This window comes from Mus caroli, unplaced genomic scaffold (genome assembly GCF_978045245.1).
Source record: "Mus caroli unplaced genomic scaffold, Mus_caroli_1 scaffold_11, whole genome shotgun sequence".
NCBI lineage: Eukaryota > Metazoa > Chordata > Mammalia > Rodentia > Muridae > Mus > Mus caroli.
In genome coordinates, this window is record NW_028227266.1 from 119,433,162 (window position 1) to 119,453,308 (window position 20,147).

Genomic DNA, 20,147 nt, shown 5'->3' on the forward strand with positions numbered 1-20,147 from the left:
AGCACTTGGGAGGCAGAGGCAGGTGGATTTCTGAGTTTGAGGCTAGCCTGGTCTACAGAGTGAGTTCCAGGACAGTCAGGGCTACAGAGAAACCCTGTCTCGAAAAATCAAAAACAACAAAACAAAAAGAGTGGGCTCCATCCTTCCTGAGGACCAAAGCTTGATTCCTAGTACCCACAGTAGGCCGAGCTCTAGATCCAGAATGATCTGGTTGTCCCCCTTGTCTCTCCGGGGTCCTGAACTCCCGCGAACATAGAAACATGCACATACACGTGACTCAAAAGAACAATAAGCCAGGCATGGTGGTGCACACCTTTAGTCTTAGCACTTGGGAGGGAGGCAGAGGCAGGTAGATCTCTGTGAGTTTGAGGCCACCTTGGTCTACAGAGTGAGTTGCAGGACAGCCAGATATACACAGATCATGTCTTCAGAAATAAATAAATAATAAAAAAATATTTTAATTAAAAAAAAAACAATCAGATACTTTTTTTCAAGGTGGAGTTTTCTTTGTGTTCTCGCCAACGAATCCCGAGCCGGGTGCATTGTTAAGTGCCTTGAGAAGGAAGTATCAAGACAGCAGAAGACATTGCCCCAGATCTGGGCCTCGGGGAACCCTGTGAGGAGGAGGAAGAGGCAAGAGCGGTGGTCCTGTGAAGGAGAGCGGGAAGAGGATGGGATAAGAATCTCAGGCTTCTGACAAATGTTAGGAGATGCAGATAAACTGAAGGGGAGTGTTGAGCCGACGAGAGGAGCCCCCATCTTTCTCTGTAACCAGCCTGCAGTCTTATCTTTTATGTGTGTCCTCAGTTTCAGGCCAGGAACAGCCAGCACAGAGCTTGGCCTTGGCAGGATGCAATGTTAAATGTGTGGATTGAACTCCCTGAAGAGAGACATCGGAGTCACTAGTGTGATGGTCAAGGATCCAGGGTTCCAAACAGATACCATGCCTCCATGATTACCAGACATAAGACATAACTGAGTGAATCCCATCACAGTCTCTGATGCAGGCAGACTGCCAGGGTGGTTGGTAGCTACATCATAGTGTCCCCTTTATGAGGAACCAAGAGAAGCAGCTCCTGTGCCCAACAGCCAGGCAAAGTGATTCCTGCTGGACAGCCGGTAGGTTCTCTCCCTGTAACACGTGGGTTTTCTGGCTGATTTCAAGTACAGTGTTGTGTGGATGCTAAGACCCTGGTTTGGAGTCTACCTCTAACCTTGGCAACCTTCCAACTGTCACCCTTTATCTTCGCTCCTTCCCTGGTCAGCCGCTCCCTGTGACCCATCCAGACTCTTTTCTGACACAGCCAGAAACAACACTTTAACCCACGCTGCTACCACTTAAAGCCAGACACACTCCATTTTAAACACTTCAGTTTATTCTTTTTATAACAATGCTGTCTTGTAGACATGGGATATAAGTTACGTGTGATGTGAAATTTTCTAGTAGGTATTTTTTTTTAAGTAAAAGTGAGCAGGTGGACTGGAATCTTTAGAAGTCTGCGCATATTTTATATTTACCCTTGCGTTTCCATTTAGACCAGCTATACTGCAAGAGCTCCGTGCTGTGAGTGAACAGTAGATTTGCACTGTACACTAGAGGCTTAAACACAAAGTCCATGAGGGCAGACACAGAAAAGCCTTTAACCAGTTTTATTTGCTTGGATAAAACTTTTGTAGCTTTCTTGGGTACTTCTGATGTAAGCCTTACTTCTAAATGGAGGGATATGTTCTACTAACAGGTATAATGACAGTGAGACCTTGAAATTTTTGGGGTGTGTGTCTGCACATGTGAGTGATGTACACCTGAGTGCAGGTACTCACAGAATCCATAAAAGGGCATCCGACCTCCTGGAGCTGGAGTTGTAGGCAGTTGAGAGCTGCTTCCTCCTGAGAGCTGGGGCCTGCAGCAGTCCTCTAAAAGAACAGCTAGACTGTGTCATCACTCCAGCTCTAGACTTCTGGGAAACTTCAAGGTTTTTCTGTTTTAGTTTTCTTCTCTGGCTCACTCACCTTAAGCTCCATCTGAGAAACCATGTAATACCCAGTGGTAAGGTATATCTAGTAAGAAAAGGGGGAAACATACCATGTAATAGAGTGGTAATTTATACCGTACGTTTTGTGTAGTCTGTGCTTCTTATGACTGACTACTTTGTAGACTACCTTAAGTTACTTAGAAATAAATGTTAATATTTCATGCAGAAAATGTATATAATTTATTAAAAACTTCTCAAGGACTGGTGAGGTGGCTCAGGCTTGCTGATGGCCTGATAACCTGAGTTCCCACTCCAGGACCTACATGAAGGTGGAAGATGCTCACGACTATTAATTCAAATATTCGTAAGCTAGAGTTTTTCAAACCATGGTGTAAGAATAAAACTGAGTAAGTAGTGTGCCTGATACCTGACTGGTGGATGTAGGGTCATACAAGTGTATTCTTTTTTACAACCCTTAAAGCAACAGGCCATGTATAGAAACATTAGGAGTGGCCACTTTGTACAACAGAAGTCACTGAAACATGCACACTACACTCCAGATATTCATTTCCTTTTAAAAACTACAGTAATGGACCTCGAGAGACTTCCCAGGAGTTGCTGCTCTTACACAAGACCTGGGTTCTGTTCCCATGGTCTCATAACCAGCTGTTATTCTAGTTCCAGGGGATATGACACCCTCTTTTGGCCTCTATGGTACATACACCCAACCACATAAAAATAAAATCTTTTTAAAAAGGAAATTGTAGTAGCGATTGGACCTACTGCTACATCTTGTTGAATGGATTGCTAGACAGGCACATAGTATGTGTGTTATCTATGGCTTCTAATGTCTTGCATCAGGCCTCCAATACTATTTCAACACGAGGGCGACAGGTTTGACCTACAAAATGGTTAAGAATTCCAAAATTTTAGTCTACTGCTTTGGTCTAGAAAGCCAACCACCAGCATAGGTGGTTTGCATAGGTTAAGACGGTTCTCCACTGTCCGCTGATGGTTGTGCACGGTTACTCTTACAGTTACTTCATCTGCTCGCTCACACTCACCTAGCAACCACCAGGCACCCATCCTGCACGGGACTTGCATCCGACCTTAGGAGGCTCCGCAGAGGAGAGCTCGGGCCGGGTGGTAGTGCGTTCTCTCCACGCACACCTGACTCTGCTAGAGGCTAGGTCGTGACACCTGAGACAAACAGGTTAAGCTTAGTAGAGACTGCAGCATCGGAATCCCGGGACTTGGAGGAAGGGAGAATTCCCAGGTGGCACCCACAAGGGTTCTGCAAGGAACTCGGGGGTCTCGGGAACCCTGGGGGCTGGGGAGGGCGGCGGAGGCGCAGAGCGCGGCCCCCGCTGGTTGCAAGTCCAGACCCCCCGGGGCGCGTTTCTCGCAGTTGCACCCGGAAGCGCCTCCGCCCGGCGCCTCGGGCTGGACGGACCGCGGTTGCCCGCAGTGGGCTCCCGCCCGCTCCTCGCTCGCCCCCGGCTCGGCGCTCCGGGGCGGACGCGCGGTGCGTGCGGGCGGTCACGTGGCGGCGGCGCGCGGGGCTAAATACGCGGCGCCGGCCATTTTGTGCGAGAAGCCGCAGCGCCGCCTCCCTGCTCGCGCCCCACCGCCGCCTCCGCGTCTTCCTGCGCCCCGGGCTTCCGCCGCTTCATTGATTTCCGTTTCTCGCCGCTGCAGCCTCCTGACACGGTGATCCGGGCGGGCCCCGCGGGAATTCTATCCTCTCACCGGCCTCACACTAGTGTCGCATGTCCACTATCCAGAACCTCCAATCTTTCGGTAAGGGCCAGTGGCCGGCCGCCGCCCGCGTCCCTCTGGGCTTTGTCTCGGCGCCCAGAAGATGGCGACGGGGGCTCCCCGCGACCCTAGCCCGGGGGATGCCTCTCTCCGGGCCTCGGATACGGCCTTAAGCGGGCCTGCGACCCCGTAGGAGGCGAGGGCCGGGCCGGCCAGCGCTTGGGGAACTTGACACTGGCAGGAAGACAAGGGTCTTGGGGACTCACAGGACGGTCGGGGGACACGCCAGGGCTGCAGGGAGACCCGCCAGAGGCTGGGGGGCTGACAGAAAGGCGGGGGGCTTCAGAGACCCGTAAGGGAGCTACAGTACTTGCCAGGGCTGCAGAGACTAGGACTAGGGGCTTGCGGGGAACCTGACAGTGACAGGACGCTGGGAGTCTCTGGTGTTATCTCTCTAGTGGCCTCGGGGCTGGCCAGGGCTTTGCAAGGAGACTGGAGGGGTGGGGCCCAGAAGCTGGAGAACCTGACAGCTTTAGGGTGACTGCGAGACCTGTGACTCTCAGACGACAAGTGTGTGTGTGTGTGTGTTGGGGCATGGGGGGCGGGGGGGGGTGGCCTGCTCAGTCCTTGCTGGGAGGGAAGGGAAGCTCAGGGCTTAGAGGATCTGCGACTCAGTCGGCCAGGACTGGGGGGGAGAGGGGGGGGGCAGAGAGACCTGCCACTGACCGGAGCTGGGGTGGGGCTGGACCCAGCTGGTTTTAAGCAGCCCCCAGAGGCGTCTGTTTTCAAACACTTAGGAGAGAGGCCTCTGATTTGACTTGGAAGTGGCCCTGTTGTCTCTGCTTGCAATCATTTTGTAAATTACTCCTCTTGAGGTTGCATGTATATGTTTATATGTGTTTTATAAGGCTCAATTACTACGTTAACTAGTTGGGGTGGGTGTTTTTGAATGTTGTCGTCGAAAAATAGTGGCGGTGACGCATGTTCTTGTGGCAGCTGTATGAAGGCTATATGAAATTAGGGTTTCGTAAATGTCTTCTGTCTCATTTGCTGGTGGCTTCCACAGTGGTGGTCTCTACTTTTAAGCTCAAATATCAGCACACAGAGCCTGCTTAGGTTTTTCTCCTTTGAAAAACTTATTATCAGTGTGCCCCACCCTCGCCTGCAGAAATGGGGCAGGAGCACTGGAGGCATCACCGAGGTCTGTCTGGATATGGAGTGGAGCTCGCTTCTACATACTACTTTGTAATTTGTTTTCTGCCGTGGAACTTTTCTGTCCCTCTACAGACCCCTTTGCTGATGCAACTAAGGGCGACGACTTACTCCCGGCAGGGACTGAGGACTACATTCATATAAGGATCCAGCAGCGCAACGGCAGGAAGACGCTGACCACTGTGCAGGGCATTGCGGACGATTATGACAAAAAGAAACTTGTGAAAGCTTTCAAAAAGGTGACCGTGAGGAGTGGGTGCATGCCAGAGCTCGGGCCAGGAGAGCTGCTTTGTTCTCCATCTGAGTCGGTTACCCCACTCTCAGGAATGTGAGTTGTTACTGTTCCCCTAATATTTCCCTCATGTGGCCTCCAGATTCATTTCCAGAGTCGCTTAGTTCTGGAGGACACTGCTCCTTAGTGTAGTCAAGCCGGCTGGCGCAGCTGTGTTTGTTCTATCAAAGTTAAACCTCTGCATTTAACTTGGTGTGTTGTAGAAATTTGCCTGTAATGGAACTGTGATTGAACATCCTGAGTACGGAGAGGTTATTCAGCTTCAAGGGGACCAGAGGAAGAACATCTGCCAGTTTCTTTTGGAGGTGAGTGGCTGGATGCACCCCGTGTGACCTTGAAAGAGACGGGAATCCTATCCTACTTAGATAAAAGCACGGGACGGAAGTAGTGGAGTAGAATAGTGTCCGTGCTGACTGGAAGTGGCATGGCTCACACACAGCTCACGCTGCTGCTAAGTGGCCTGGGGAGTGGCATAGGAGCAATGCCTCCCCTCATGGCTCCTGGGCAGGTATGCAGGTGCGTGTGGGATTGTCAGCTGGGGTGGCAGGCGCTGTCACTGCTGACTGCTGGTGGATTCTGCTGAGCACAGTTTTACTTCACAGGTTGGCATCGTCAAGGAGGAGCAGCTGAAGGTTCACGGGTTCTAAGATGAACCCAAGCATGGCGAGTTTCTTAAATGGTTTTGTTCTCTAACTCAGTTTGGCTGCCTCGGGAGATGATTCTTTACAGTAAACGACAGACTTTGCGTTTATTTAATCATTCAGACTTCCACTCACACCTGCATGGCTACAGAAAACACAGGGTATGTAGGCTCCTGAGTCATAAGGAAATCGCGGTGAGATGGGAACGAAGCCCGAGTCCGTCCTAACATGTTTCCAATGGAAAAGGTTTTGTTGTGAGTGTTTGTTGTTAGTTTTATTTTCACTTGATTGTTAAATGTTTTTGTTGTTGTATTAAACCATGTATGTTGCAGCTTAACAATAAAAAGAAAGTGTGTGCATCCTTTCTGAGCGAGCGCTGATCTGAGCCAGTGATGCACTTGATGTTTTCTTTGCTGAAACATTAGGAACATGAACTGTCTTCCCTGAAACCTCAGGTTCATCAGCTCAGAACAACAGGCAGAGAGCTGTTGTCACCCCAATCTATCAAAATGCATTAGCCAGAGGCGGTGCCCTGCAGGTGTGGGCGATGCTGTGTCTTCAGAGTGGAAGGCTTTGGGCTTTAGCTTAGCACTCCTGGAGTTGAGTGCCAGGTGCTTCTGCCCAGCACAGTCTGGAGTAGACAGGTTCCTCTGCCTGTCAGCCTGGCATTCTGGAGGCCACGGGAGCAGCCTGCCCTGCCTACTGAAAAACTAGTGACAGCTGTTCTCCTGAGAGGGGGTAGTGACCATCGCAGTAAAGGAACAGTTCCACCCCAGCCACAATGACAGTGCAGCTCCTGGGTCACCAGCTATCCTGCAGCTAAAGGAAGGAGTGGCTACAGCCCAGAAGTCAAGCAGTAGGTCACCCCAGCACATCTGTTCATCAAGTGAGATGTCTGCCTATCATCTGGATGAGTGAAGGGCAGCCTTCAGTGGCAGCGTGTTAAAAGCTCAGCAAGAGAACTGACTGGACAAGGCTTGTGATAAGAATCACTCTTATCCATCAGGATAGTGGGCATACAGAGTAGGGCAGAGGCCATGCATGGGAGGCTCCACATGTTCCTCCAAGGAAGCAGTATGGAGTCGGGTTGGCACCAGAGAGAGGGGCGGTTGCCAAGCTGTCCTTGGATGTTCAAGATCCCAGGCACCACAGGATGACGTGAGTTCTACTCAACAGGAGTGGGTGGCTGACATCCTGATCGCTGCCCTGCTGCCCCTAACTAGAAAGTAACCTACAAACTTCATGCAAGTAGCAGTTACAGACCTGAGTGTGGTGGTAGTACATGCCTGTAATCCTAGCACTAAAGAAGCAGAAACAGGATGGAGGAGTTGAAGGCCAGCAGGGGCCTGGAAACCCTATCTCAGCAAGGGATCACAGAGACCTGTCAACGCGCAAAAAGGTTTAAGTTCAAAGTTCTTGGGGAGTCTTAAGTGCTCACAGGTTAGAAGTACAGGGTAGCCTGGTTACCCTAGAAAGATCTTGGGTCTCCAGAATGCTCTAGAAAAAAGCTGGCTTATTTACCTCCAATTTACTGTTAAACATACTTCTTACCTGAAAGCCATCCTTGAAGCCCTTTGGGCAAAACTCGTGATCTAAGGAGTGGAGGCAGAATTGTTAGTTCATGCTAGCCATGACTGATGCTATGGGGAGCTGGATGGAAACAGTATCCCTCGAAATCGGAAAAGGGCCCTCCATCCTTAGTCACTAGAATGTAGTCTGAACAGATGAGAGCCGTAGACTTGCTAGAGGCTAGGGATAGTTTATTTACAACAGGAAGAACAGTTTGAGTCTCTAGCAGCCCACTTGGTAGACCCAAGAGTCAAAATGGAAAGGTTGGGTACCAGGGGGGAAATGCAGTTAAACTGAGGCAGATTAAGGCTAGCAGTGGTCTGTTAGCGCCCTCTTGTGGACACCTAGAAAACCATGGCTCCTGGCCAACACACACAATCAACTTACGGTCAGCCGTGTAGGCAGTTATCCACACTGATCTCCGCCAGTCCCTTTTACTGTCCATGAAAAACAGTCTTAACTTTCTGTCACTGGGAAAAATGGTAGTGTTTATACAGCCTTATCCTCGGACTGTACACAGCCACAGCACATGCCACTAGGAAGTTAATTCTGTGTCAACAGAGATATTTGCTTATGTCCTCTAGTAAGTGAATAAGCCAGAAAAAACCTGAGGCTTCTGCCTTGTCAGTAGTGAGTCCATACAGCCTGGACAGTCTACTAACAGCACTCCCCAGTGTATGGCTGGGGAGTGTGTGTGTGTGTGTGTACAGAGGAAGACTCATTCGGGAACCCTCGGAGAATCAGGCTCTTCCTCTTCCTGCAAATGACGCTGCTCCAGGCGTTGGTTTCTCTGGATCCAGCGGTGCCGTACTAGGTGGTCCCTGGTTCAGGATTCCCCTGGAGAATCTTGAAAGGTGTTCTTTTACCATAGTAGGAACCCTGACAACAAGCCCTTTGGGCAGCTGTAGTTTACCAGGCCCTGGCCCTCCGGCTCCCTCTTGTCTTGCATTGTAAGAAAAACAGCTGATCTCAGCACTCACAGCCCAGTCTTGCCCAGTTCCACGGGCATCAGATTCCATCCTTCTCAACATGAAGGCCAGCAGAGACCCACAGTTACACCCTCGCAAACACTCATTCTCCCTCAACCCTCATCCAACCCCCTTGAACTCATGCCTAGCATGCACAAGGGCCTGGGTTTGGCTCTTAACAAATACACATAAACCGGCAAGAGGTGGGAAGAGAAGTTGACGGCTATCTTCTGGTACATAGTGAGTGCAAGCTAGCCCAGCACACGGGAGACTGTGCGAAGGCAACCCTGACTCTGTTCCCCTCTCACTACTGAGTACTCATCCAAGGGAGCTAAAGGCACCCGGAGAGAAACACTCCCTTCGCCTTCTCCCTCCAGGCCGTGTTCTCTGTTGTGTCTTGAAGACATAGAGACATCTCTGAAATACTTGAAAGTCATTTCCCCACTCAGCCTCGCTCCGACAATGCTATGTGTCCTTACGGGGATGGCACCTTGTTTTCACCAAGACAAGACCCCATGTATGTCCTGTGAGCCATCCCCCGCTCTCCAAGCAATCCCCTCTATCATTTCTCCATCTCACCACACAAGAACAGGGACATTTTTCATACACAAGAGATGCAAACCTCAGCTGATGTCACATTCCTTTCCAATGCTATCCCACTGGACGTCAATTTGCATATGTCACCGGAACTTCAAAACTGGCATGCTTGAGCTGCAGAGATGGCTCAGTGGGGGTAAAATGCTTGCTACACAACACCAGGACCAGAGTTCAAATCCCTAGCACCCACCTGTAATCCCAGCACTCAGGAGGCAGAGACAAAAGATCTGTGGCGCAAACTTGGCTACCCAGACTGGCCATTTCTGCATTCAAGGGAGGACCCTGCCTCAGTGAATATAAGATGAAGAGCAACTGAGCAAGATGCCTGCCCTCAACCTCTGGCCCCCACACACACGCATGCACACCTAACACATGAACACATGTACACAAAAATCAAAACCAGAAGATTGGCGTGACTGAGTGACTGCCTTCCAGCCTGCCTCACATATGTAGATGGCATTGTGCCACCTGTGCCCTCAAGCCTGAGATGTCAGCGCTGACACCTTTTCCTCCTACTTCATCTGCCTCTGGGTTTTAACTCTCCTCCTCACCCCCGTGCTCTTCTGGTCACCACGCCTTAGCATCTCATCTTTGCCTGTGCTTCTGCGGGGGCTCTCCCCATTAAATATTTGAGGTGCCAAGGCTGTGCGGTCTATGTTCCAAGTGCTTAGCTCAGCCATGGAAGACGGCCACATAGAATGCCCAGGTAGGACTGTTTCAATAAAGATTCATGTACAGGACAGAAACCATTATTCACACCACTGTTACATCCCACTGAAGACTATCCTTTTGATTTCTGATGCAATTACTTTGCAGTGAGAAAAACAAACAAACAAACAAACAAACAAAACCCAAAACGTTCTCTTCTAAGAGGCAGGCCATGTAGCAAGTCAGGGCAGGATCCAGGCCATTTGACAATCATCATGACAACAGCTCCACCTGTGTCAGAAAGGCAGTGTCAAAAGATACTTTCCCGTCTGGCACAGTTGGTCCTCTAGCCAGGAGATGCTTGAGCCCTGCTCAGCCCTTGGTAATTCCCGGTACTGTGGATCCTGACTGTGAACAATAGCAGGTTGCCACCCACACCTAAGTTTCTTCATCCGTTAGCAGTGATGATGGCCCCCTCAGGGACTCCATGGGGAACCAGTAGACAGGAGTTAGATAAGGTGACCACGGAAACTGCAGCTGCATCTTGGCCGTGGTGGCTCATGACCAAAATGGCCTTGAGTAGAGGATCTGGTACCCCCCTCCAGTATCTGAGGGCATCAGGCATGCACATGGTACACATACATACATGCATGTAAAACACACAAAATATTTTAAATATTTAAAAAGAAAACACCACACTGACCCGAATGGCTGCTAACTGCAGGCTGCTTGCATCGTTCCCCGGAGGAGATGTGTTGCTGAATTAACTTCCAGATGGACTGAGCCTCTGCTGAGCTAGTTCCTTGGAGAGGATGGGAACTGAGGGGGAGTTTTCACCTGGGGACAAATCAGGGGATGGGCTGGAGAGATGGCTCAGCTGTTAAGAGCACTGACTGCTCTTCCAGAGGTCCTGACTTCAAATACCAGCAACCACATGGTGGCTCACAACCATATAGAATGAGGTCTGATGCCCTCTTCCGGTGTGTCTGAAGAGAGCGACATTGTACTCAAATACATAAAATAAATAAATCTTAAGTCTTTCTCACCAGGAAGGAGTGGGGCCGGAGCGAGCAGGGCCAGAGCAAGTGGGGAAAAAATTATATATATATATATATATATATAATATATATATAATATATATTATATATATAATATATATATATAATATATATTATATATATATAATATCAAGAGAAGCAATGTTTCAGTACGGTCATGTGCCTCAGTGTACCACTTGGTGATTGGTCACTGTCAGCATCTGGTTCAAGTTAGCTTTTCAAGTGAAATTGTGGGATTTCACGAGGATGCTGGCGATGGTGCCGGGGAGGGTGCGGATGCTGGGGTGCAGGTTGGGGGTGCAGATGTCCGGTGGAGCTCAGAGTGGACCACAGAGCCCACAGCCAACAGGGAACATCTTACTTAACAGACACAAATCAGCATGGAGTATGTAGCCACAGGAACATGATGTGTCAAAACCCAGACAGCCAGGCAGTGTGGGGTGCACCTGTAAAGCCAGCACTGGGAAGCTGAGGCAGGAGGATCATAAGTCCAAAGCCAGCTTTGCTACGGGGTAAAACCCTGTCTTAAAACAAGCTGGCTAAACAAAGCTGTGTGGGAACTTAGGCCTGGGAACTTTGTATCCTTAATCACATCCTGTAGGGTGTGGGAAAAGCAAAATGCACTGGACTCGAGAAGTTACAAACATCGGAGAGCAGAGAGGAGAGGAAGACAACTAGAAAGACAAAGTAATGGACAGGAAGAACATAATGGGAAGGGGTAAGACAAGCCGAGAGTGTCAGCACACACCTTCAACCCCAGCGCTCAGGAGGCAGAGGCAGGTGGATGAGTTCAAGGCCAGCCTGACCTACAAAGTGAGTTCTAGAACAGCAAGAACTACATTATAGGAGACCTTGTCTCAAACTAATAACTTTTTAAAAAGACAAAGAAATTGGCATTTTGAAAACTGATAAATCTTTGAAAACACCAATCAATTGAAAGAGAGAGAGAGAGAGAGAAAGAACCTGGGCACTGTGACTCATGTCTGTAAGCTATGCACAGAGTAGTTGGACGGTCACAGCAAAAGTGGAAAAAAGACACAGGAAAGAACAGAAAAACAGGGCGCTCAGAGTCAAGCTGCTCTCTGACTGATACCCTGCTTCATCTCTGTGTGGAATGCATCAGGAATCCAAGGCTCTGTAGTCCACTCTGGGCTCCACAGGACATCCGCACGTGCGTGCGTGCTCGTGAACACACACACACCCAGCATCAGCACCTTCCCGGGCACCCTCGCCAGCATCCTCGCCAGCTGATTGTGAAATCCCACAATTTCACTTGACTTGTTTACCGACCGCCCTGAGGACAAGCATTTCTCCCTGCCTCTGCCACTTTCCTATTTCAGGTGTGTCAGGAACAGCTTTGGCAAGCTGTGTCACCAACCCACAGGTGTGTCTATTTTGTACCTTGGTTTAAAGGGGATGGGAATGTAATGCCTACATGGGACCAAGAGGAGGCGATATTGGCCCATTTATGCCCTGCCTTTAAATTTCATAGATTAATGTGCTTTCATATGTATTGGCCTTAGTGAAAAGACCGCAAGACAGAGTCGTTGACAGGTTATAATATCGCTGGATACAGTCTCAGATACTCCACGTGCTCAAGAAAAAAGTCAAAACCTTTGCTCTGAAAAGCACTTTGATAGGCCCAGAGTACACCTACCTCCTAGACATCTATCTATTCTAGAACACCCTGTGGTGGGGGCAGGGGTGAAGTTGGGGTAGGATAGAAGCCCCCACTTCTTGGGGCCCTGTGTCTAAAAGAGCCACTCAGCCCCATCTCTAGAGAGACACCTCAAAGCAGCCATTAGCCTAATTTCTGGGTTGCAGACAACTGTCCTACCAAAAGCTAACCAAGATGACTTGGTTGGGATAATTGTCTAGAATCCCAGAGGGTGTGAAAGTGAGGGCGGCTGAGACAGTCGTGTTCACTGTTCACTTGACGGTCTGCAATAAGCCATGATGGGAATCTCAAGATGCTCTCACAGGGAGCTGGGTGAGAGTTGGCCTGGGGCCATGTCTGTTTGCTTATAGCATCTGATCTTTATAGCCTGTGAAAAACTGAATTAAAAACTGTACCCAAGACACCATATACTTACCATCCTGAAGTTATCATTTCTGGTTTTACTTTTCGCTAATATCATATCTGTTTTTACTCTTCTGTCAAATGCATCAGAACAGCCTGATTGATCCATAGGTGTTTTGTTTGTTTGAAGTAGCTGAGCTGCAATTCTGAACATTGCCAATAGGTGGTGATATTGGCCTATTTGTGATCAGCACATGTCTCTTTGGTGTGCTTTCATTTGCATTGGTAGTTTGGCTTGGTTGCCACGGTTACAGTGGGGAAAACCTGCCTAACGTGAGTGGCTCTATTGCCTGGGCAAAGGAGCTTGCGCTAGGCTATCTAAGCATCAGAAAGTATCCGTGGTTCATTTCTCTTGGCTATTGACTGTGGGTGTTCTGTGACTAGCCGCTTGAACTCTTCTCTTGCTGCTCAGACATTCGAAGGCCCAGGTACACTTTCCTAACTGCAAAGACCTCCATGTGCACCTCCTTAGAATGATAGGACTTAGTCTCAAGGTAACTGTTATTGGCACGATGTGTGAGGCACCAAGTCCTTGTCATGAATAGTGCCTGATCATGGTTTTAGAAAATGTGAGAAGGATGTGAACGCTTAGAAGGCACACAGCTGACAGAGCCAGAATCTCTGGGGAAGAAGGAGAGGAGCCCGCTTTAACAAGTGTTCAGTAGGAGCCGTGAGATGCAGGTGAGCTTGAAACACTGGAGACTGGATATAAAGATATCCGACTGTGACTGTAGAAACTTGGAGGAAGTTATCTGCCTGAAGCATAGAGCTATTATATATCAGGATAAACAAGGCCCTTGAAGCCAAAGGGAAGTGGAGATAGGAAGATCTGGAATTCAAGGACAGTTTGAGCTGCACAGTGAAACATTGTTTCCAAAAGGCAGACAAACAGCCAGAGGCAGTTCTGTCTTGTGCACACCTTTAATCCCAGCACTCAGGAGACAGAAGCAGGCAGTTCTCTGAGTTCAAAGCCAGCCTGGTCTACAAAGTGAGTTCCAGGACAGCTAGGGCTACACAGAGAAACCCTATCTCAAAAAACCAAGCAAGTAAGCAAGCAAACAAAAAAGCAGATAAACTAGTCAGGCATGGTGGCACAGGTCTTTAATCCCAGCATTTGGGAGGGAAAAGTAGGCACATCTCTGAGTTTGAGGCCAGCCTGGTCTACAAAGCAAGTTTCAAGATAGGGTTAGAGAAACCCTGTGTCAAAGGAAAAGAGGAAAGAGGGAAGTAGGGAGGGAGAGAGGGAGGAAGGGAGGTAGGGAAAGAAGAAGCCCAGGGACCAGAGGAACTTGGGTTCGATTCCCAGCACCCACATGGCAGCTCACAGCTGTCTGTACTCCAGTCTCAGAGGTTCTGACGCCATCACACCAATGCACATAAGGTAAAATTAAATAAATTACTAAAAACAAAAAGGAGCTCAGAAGATGAGCTCAACATGGCTCAGACAGCAAAGAAGTAGGAGAAAAAAGACCCCAAAGAGAGCCCCTAACTCAGACCTGTGCCCCTCTCTGAGCCGATCCCCATCGTGTGAAACTGTGGCTTCCAAACTGTGCACTGTCCTGGGTGACTTCATCTTACAAGAGCTTTTGGCTGTGTTGTGAGTATAAACAGAGGCAGGATGACTCTGCATCTCATGTGCTCACATACATTACCCAGGAAGCACAGACGTAAAAACAACGTATTCCCACTATAAGTTTATCAAAGTCAATTTGTATCGTTTTGTTGTTACCAAACCTGGGGGCAAAGTTTGCACTCCCTGAAGCCAAGTTTGTCTACCTGTTCTTGAAAGCCAATTAGAATAGCCAAGTATATACAAATATGTGTATATACTTACACGTGGGAAAGGGACGCGTGGCATATCATGTCGCCCTCCATCATCTTCCGTCCTCATCCTGCACCCGCCCCTGCCTAGCTGCAGGCCACAGGAAAGCTTCCTTCTCAGCGCTCCAGCTTCTGGATGGAGGTGCTTGGGTTCCTGAAGTACCTGACTCTACCATGAGAAGGCTGGACATACCAGAGAAAGAGGGGCACATGACCCCATAGCTGCCAGGTTTATACAGGAGTAGGCAATCTCTCCACCACAACCATTCAAGTAAGAACTCTCTGGTATCCAGGCCTGGTAATGCGGGCTGTTAATCCTTGCTGCCTGGGAAGCTGAAGCAGGAGATCATGAGTTCAAAGACTGTGAAGGCTACAGAGTAAACTCTATACTCAAAAATGATTTGAAAGGGGAGCATAGTAGCAGAGCTCCTGTCTTGCATGCATAAGACTCCAGTTCACATTCCAGGGCCACAGACAACAGCAAAACTTACTCTCTGCATCCAGCAGAGAGTCTGACTCATCCTCACTCAAACACACGCTGGCCTTCAGGGTCTTGCCTGTTCAGATCCCTGTGATTCTGGGACCCATTACACCTATTCTTTCATTTGCATCCCTCTGGAAAAGCAGGTCTCTAGATTTTGCAAGCATCAGATGTAATTCCCCAGCAATGGCAGTGATATGGCTCTCAGAGGTTTCAGCCAGGAAATAGGGAAACAGTTGGGCAGTTAGCAGACACTGCTGTCATCTGCAGGAGGCCCCAAGGAGGACAGAAACAAAACAAGTCACAGAGCTGTCTCCATGCAGCTATGAGAAATCATGAGAAGCACGTGTAGTGGTTCACATCTCACCACAGACAGGAAGTTAGAGCAGGGGGATTGCTGTGAGTTCCTGGCCAGCCTGGACTACACAGTGAGTTCTACTCTGGTTACTGTGGGTAGAGAATGAAATTGTATAAAAGAAAGAAAAGGGAAAAAATGGCAGGGACTGTCAGACGATCTTTATCAATACTTCTGGAAAAAAAAATATCTGAACTTCCAAACTAAACCACTAGTCAAGTTCCTTGTGTAGAGATAGGAAAAAGACAACTGGTCAACCTCACAGTTTGCCTCATGTGAGCCAATGTGGCTTTTCTGGTCTTTCAGTGACTCCTCTATATGCAGAAAACAAGTCAGCTTGGCAGTGTGTAAAAGAAGAAGAAGAAGAAGAAGAAGAAGAAGAAGAAGAAGAAGAAGAAGAAGAAGAAGAAGAAGAAGAAGAAGAAGAAGAAGAAGAAGAAGAAGAAGAAGAAGAAAAGAAAGAAAAACTCCAGCTTATCAGCCTCAGTCCGTAACACTGGGGCTACAGCTCAGTGGTAGAATATGCTGACTTCACAAACTCAAGGCCTGGCTTTCCATCCTCACAAACAGCAGAACAGGTGAAAGCATCAAGCGGTCCTTTATGCTTCAATTTTTCTTATACTGAATAGGGGTGAGGTGTGTCAGTGTTGGGGTACATATTCATTGATAATGGGTAAAGGTGACTAGGAAGATATTGTCCCTGATCTGTAAAATGTCCCCCATGGGCTTGTTAGAATATTTTACCCTCAGTTGTTTTGGGTGGTTGGGAGATAGGGCCTTAGTAGAAGATGTGGGTTGCTGCAGAGTGGGCTTTGAGATTTATGACCGACTTCTTGTGTCATCTCTGTTTTGTGGTCCTCTGAGATGTGGGCAGGCAGTTACCACATGTCCCTGTTGTGACAAAGCTGCTCCTGGCTACATATGGAATTGTGTCCTTATAAACCCACTGTCCCTTGAGTTACTTCTTGCCAGGTGTTTGGTCTCAGAAATAAGAAAAGTATCAATCCTATGAACAAATAGCCTTCCAAAGCATTTATTTTATTTTGAGACGGCATTTCACTATGTGGCTCTGGCTGGCCTGGAACTCACTGTGAATACTAGATTGGCCTTGATTTCACAGGGATCCACCTGGCTCTGCATCCAGAGTGCTGAAAATAAAACCATTCACTAACATGCTAGGCCGTGGAATCCTTGTTGAAGTCTCACGGGGAAATTATGTGGGAAATGAGGAGAAAATCCTCTGTCAAGAGAGAGGCCTTTAGCTTCCACCCACCTCCACACTCAGACTTCCAGTTTCATCAGCCTGGTTCTGCTCTGGATGAACTGGCCACAGAGGTCCAAATTTTGAGAACTGTGTCCCATTAAACATCAGATATAAAAGGAATTGGACCCTCTCTTTCCTGTCCACATCTGTAGCAGGGAAACCACCTGTGGAAATCAAGGCTGTGGTCTTTCCCACTAGATCTGTCAAAAGTTGCTGGATGAGAGGTTCAGAATATCATGGTATCCAATTTAATAAGAAACCAGAGCCAGGCGTGGTGGTCCACACCTTTAATCCCAGCACTCGGGAGGCAGAGGCAGGCAGATTTCTGAGTTCAAGGCCAGCCTGGTCTACAAAGTGAGCTCAGGACAGCCAGGGCTATACAGAGAAACCCTGTCTCAAAAAAAACACAAAAAGAGAGAGAGAGAGAAAGAGAAAGAGAGAAAGTGAAAGAAAATTAAATTCAAGGTCCATGACTCATGTGGCTTGCTAGTTAGGAGGGCTTTTTGGGCCAAGGGCAAAGAACAAAGGCTGTTGCTGTTAAGTCTTTCCAGGAACTGGGTAGCCATAAAGATAGGAGAGGCATACAAGGACGTCCAGACTATCTCAGCTGTTACCTCACTCTACACATACAATTTGCTGATGTTTAAACTGTCCAATTGTGTGTAACCGCGCCAATTCTTCCCCTGCCCCCAACTTTTTTGTATATAAACCCCTAGCTTCTGAGCCTCGTGGTCGACTCCTCTGTCTCCTGCGTGAGACATGTGTCTGCCCGGAGCTCCATCATTAAACTACCGAGATCATCATTAAACTATCAAGACGGTCTCTCGTGATTCCTTGGGTGTGCGCGCCATCTTGGGACTTAAGTGGGATCTCCCCACTAGGGTCTTTCAAAACCAGAGAAGCCATTCTGCACTGACCGTCTTAGGCCATCTATGGTGTCTGTCTTTGTTAGCTCAGCATCGAATCTCCGTTCTCAAGAGAGAAAGGAAGTTGTTGCATAAAGCTGCCCGAGGAGGTTGAGGGTGTAGCTTGGTACACTGCTTCCCTAGCACACATGCGGTCCAATCCCCTGCACCACAGAAACTGGGCATGGTGATTTGTAACCCTAGTACTCAGGCGGAGAGGCATGTACACAGGAGGACCAGAAGTTCAACACCATCTTCTACTACATAGCAAGTTGGAGGCTAGCCTGTGCTTCATGAAACCTTGTCTTAAAATGGAAAATAATCCCAGCACTTGAGAGGCAGAGGCCTCTCTGTGAAGTTGAGGCCAGCTTTGTCTAAGTACAGAGTCCAGGATAGCCAGAGCTACACACTGTGACCCTGTCTCAAAAAACAAACAAACAAACAAATAAACAAACAACAAAAGCCGAGGGAAAAACCCAAGGGCCCAAGGGAAATACCAATCCATCACACACATACACACACACAGGAAAAAGGTCTGATCTCAGCACAGCTCCTTGGGCTGCCCTCCCAGACTCTCACCTGTACTGAGAACCCAGGAGGAGACAAGCTACATCTCCTGGACTTCATCTTTAATCAAACATTACTTCTTTCATGCTGTCCCTATAGCCAAACACTGCCATAAGTCACTGCCACAGAAATCTGGGCCCCGCCAAAGTCTTGCAGAAAACACCCAGGAGCATCACCAACTATAAGGACAATGGTCCTGAAAGTGACAAAGCTCACCCAGGAGAAGCCACAGCCTGCCCACAGGCACAGAATGCATGCTGTCAGTGATTCATCCCCCAACACCGAGAGGTTTGAACAAATTAGGATTACGAAATGACTCATTTAATGCACCTCATTTCCCATGGAGAGTCATCAGGATGGGGATGAGAAAGTAGACTGCTTCCAACCCTTCACGTAGACAAAGTGTCACCTTGATGCCAGGTGCCATGGGGGAGACAAGACAAAACCAGCTTTCTGCAGACACTGCCAGAGCCCTTCCACTGTGCACCTGGATGCTGCTGTGCACCTGGATGCTGCTGTGCACCTGGATGCCACTGTGCACATGGATGTTGCTGTGCACCTGGATGCCGCTGTGCACATGGATGTTGCTGTGCACCTGGATGCCGCTGTGCACCTGGATGCCGCTGTGCACCTGGATGCCGCTGTGCACCTGGATGCCGCTGTGCACCTGGATGCCGCTGTGCACCTGGATGCCGCTGTGCACCTGGATGCCGCTGTGCACCTGGATGCCGCTGTGCACCTGGATGCCGCTGTGCACCTGGATGCCGCTGTGCACCTGGATGCCGCTGTGCACCTGGATGCCGCTGTGCACCTGGATGCCGCTGTGCACCTGGATGCCGCTGTGCACATGGATGCTGCTGTGCACCTGGATGCCGCTGTGCACCTGGATGCTGCTGTGCACCTGGATACTGCCTGGCATTCACATTCTCAGCTTCCTGCTTCTTTCTATAGGAACCTGGTGGGAGGAAGGCAATGCTCCAGGCAGCTGGTAGACAAACAGCCTCGCTTCCTCAACACTTCGGTTTTCTGTCTCTTACATGGTACCCCACGGATTAGAGCTCACCGCTTCCTTCTTAGTAACTCAGTCTTTGCCTACCTCTGACTCATGCTGACCTTCTTATAAAAGGATTTGGGGAATGGCTTTTCCCATGACTACTTGCACTCAAATCCTAGGCTCATTGTGTACTTTAGGAGGAACCCACGGAACCCACGGAACCCACATGGAGACATAATCTAAACCTTGGTGGTAACAACACTCACAAGCTCACCTTATTAGACACAAGATGTCAAACTCAAAAAACTAGGGCTCAAAGCCAACCAGTGGCCAGATAGCTAAACTCCAGTGTAGATGTGGAATACATAAAGGTCAGAACCAGGTGGGGCCTCAGGGTCCTGGAGAGGCTGTGTCGCCTCTGGGTGTGGCTGCTAATGTGCTGGGGAGGCTGCTTAAACAACATAAGGCCGATATTTCTAGGTCATCTGATATAGAGAGGTTCGAGTCCTGCCACTCTAAAAAACTGGCTTCCCATAGGTTTTTTTTTTTTTTTAAGATTATTTATTTACTATATGTAAGTACACTGTAGCTATCTTCAGACACTCCAGAAGAGGGAGTCAGATCTTGTTAGGGATGGTTGTGAGCCACCATGTGGTTGCTGGGATTTGAACTCAGGACCTTCAGAAGAACAGTCGGTGCTCTTAACTGCTGAGCCATCTCTCCAGTCCCTTCCCCTAGTTTTTAAAATCAACTTAAAACACTGTGAAGCTGGATTTAAAACCCATCATAGACCAGAGTCTCTTCACAGTCTCCATCCCCGGAGTCCCTCAAGTAAAGGAGAGAGCAAACCCCCTGTCACAGGGGGATGGCTTTTCACATGGGCAGGAGGCACTTGACACTCAGGTAAATGTGCTCTGAATGCTGAAGGGGCTCTCTTTTTGCGAAAAGACAACGTTTCAGGCTG

General features: G+C 48.8%; 1 protein-coding gene and 1 long non-coding RNA gene across 2 annotated transcripts; one reads left to right on the plus strand and one right to left on the minus strand.

Moving 5' to 3' along the window:
- Positions 1 to 503: 503 nt before the first annotated feature.
- Positions 504 to 3,497, minus strand: LOC115031894 (uncharacterized). Its single transcript, XR_003837526.2, has 3 exons — positions 3,038 to 3,497; positions 1,822 to 2,058; positions 504 to 648 (listed from the first exon to the last, which is right to left on the minus strand). It is a non-coding gene; the product is annotated as an uncharacterized LOC115031894 (long non-coding RNA).
- On the plus strand, positions 3,459 to 6,245 carry Eif1b (eukaryotic translation initiation factor 1B). The gene is made up of 4 exons (XM_021172465.3): positions 3,459 to 3,773; positions 5,019 to 5,182; positions 5,439 to 5,540; positions 5,838 to 6,245. Exons 1-4 carry the CDS (start codon positions 3,743 to 3,745, stop codon positions 5,880 to 5,882), a joined length of 342 nt encoding a protein of 113 aa, XP_021028124.1. The 5' UTR covers positions 3,459 to 3,742; the 3' UTR covers positions 5,883 to 6,245.
- Positions 6,246 to 20,147: the final 13,902 nt, after the last annotated feature.

What these genes read in the sequence shown, in the direction of transcription:
- Eif1b (XM_021172465.3), top strand. Translation starts at nt 3,743, where the DNA reads ATGTCCACTATCCAGAACCTCCAATCTTTCG. An exon ending in CCAGAACCTCCAATCTTTCG is followed by an intron (nt 3,774 to 5,018) that starts GTAAGGGCCAGT and finishes GTCCCTCTACAG; the next exon opens with ACCCCTTTGCTGATGCAACT. An exon ending in TTGTGAAAGCTTTCAAAAAG is followed by an intron (nt 5,183 to 5,438) that starts GTGACCGTGAGG and finishes GGTGTGTTGTAG; the next exon opens with AAATTTGCCTGTAATGGAAC.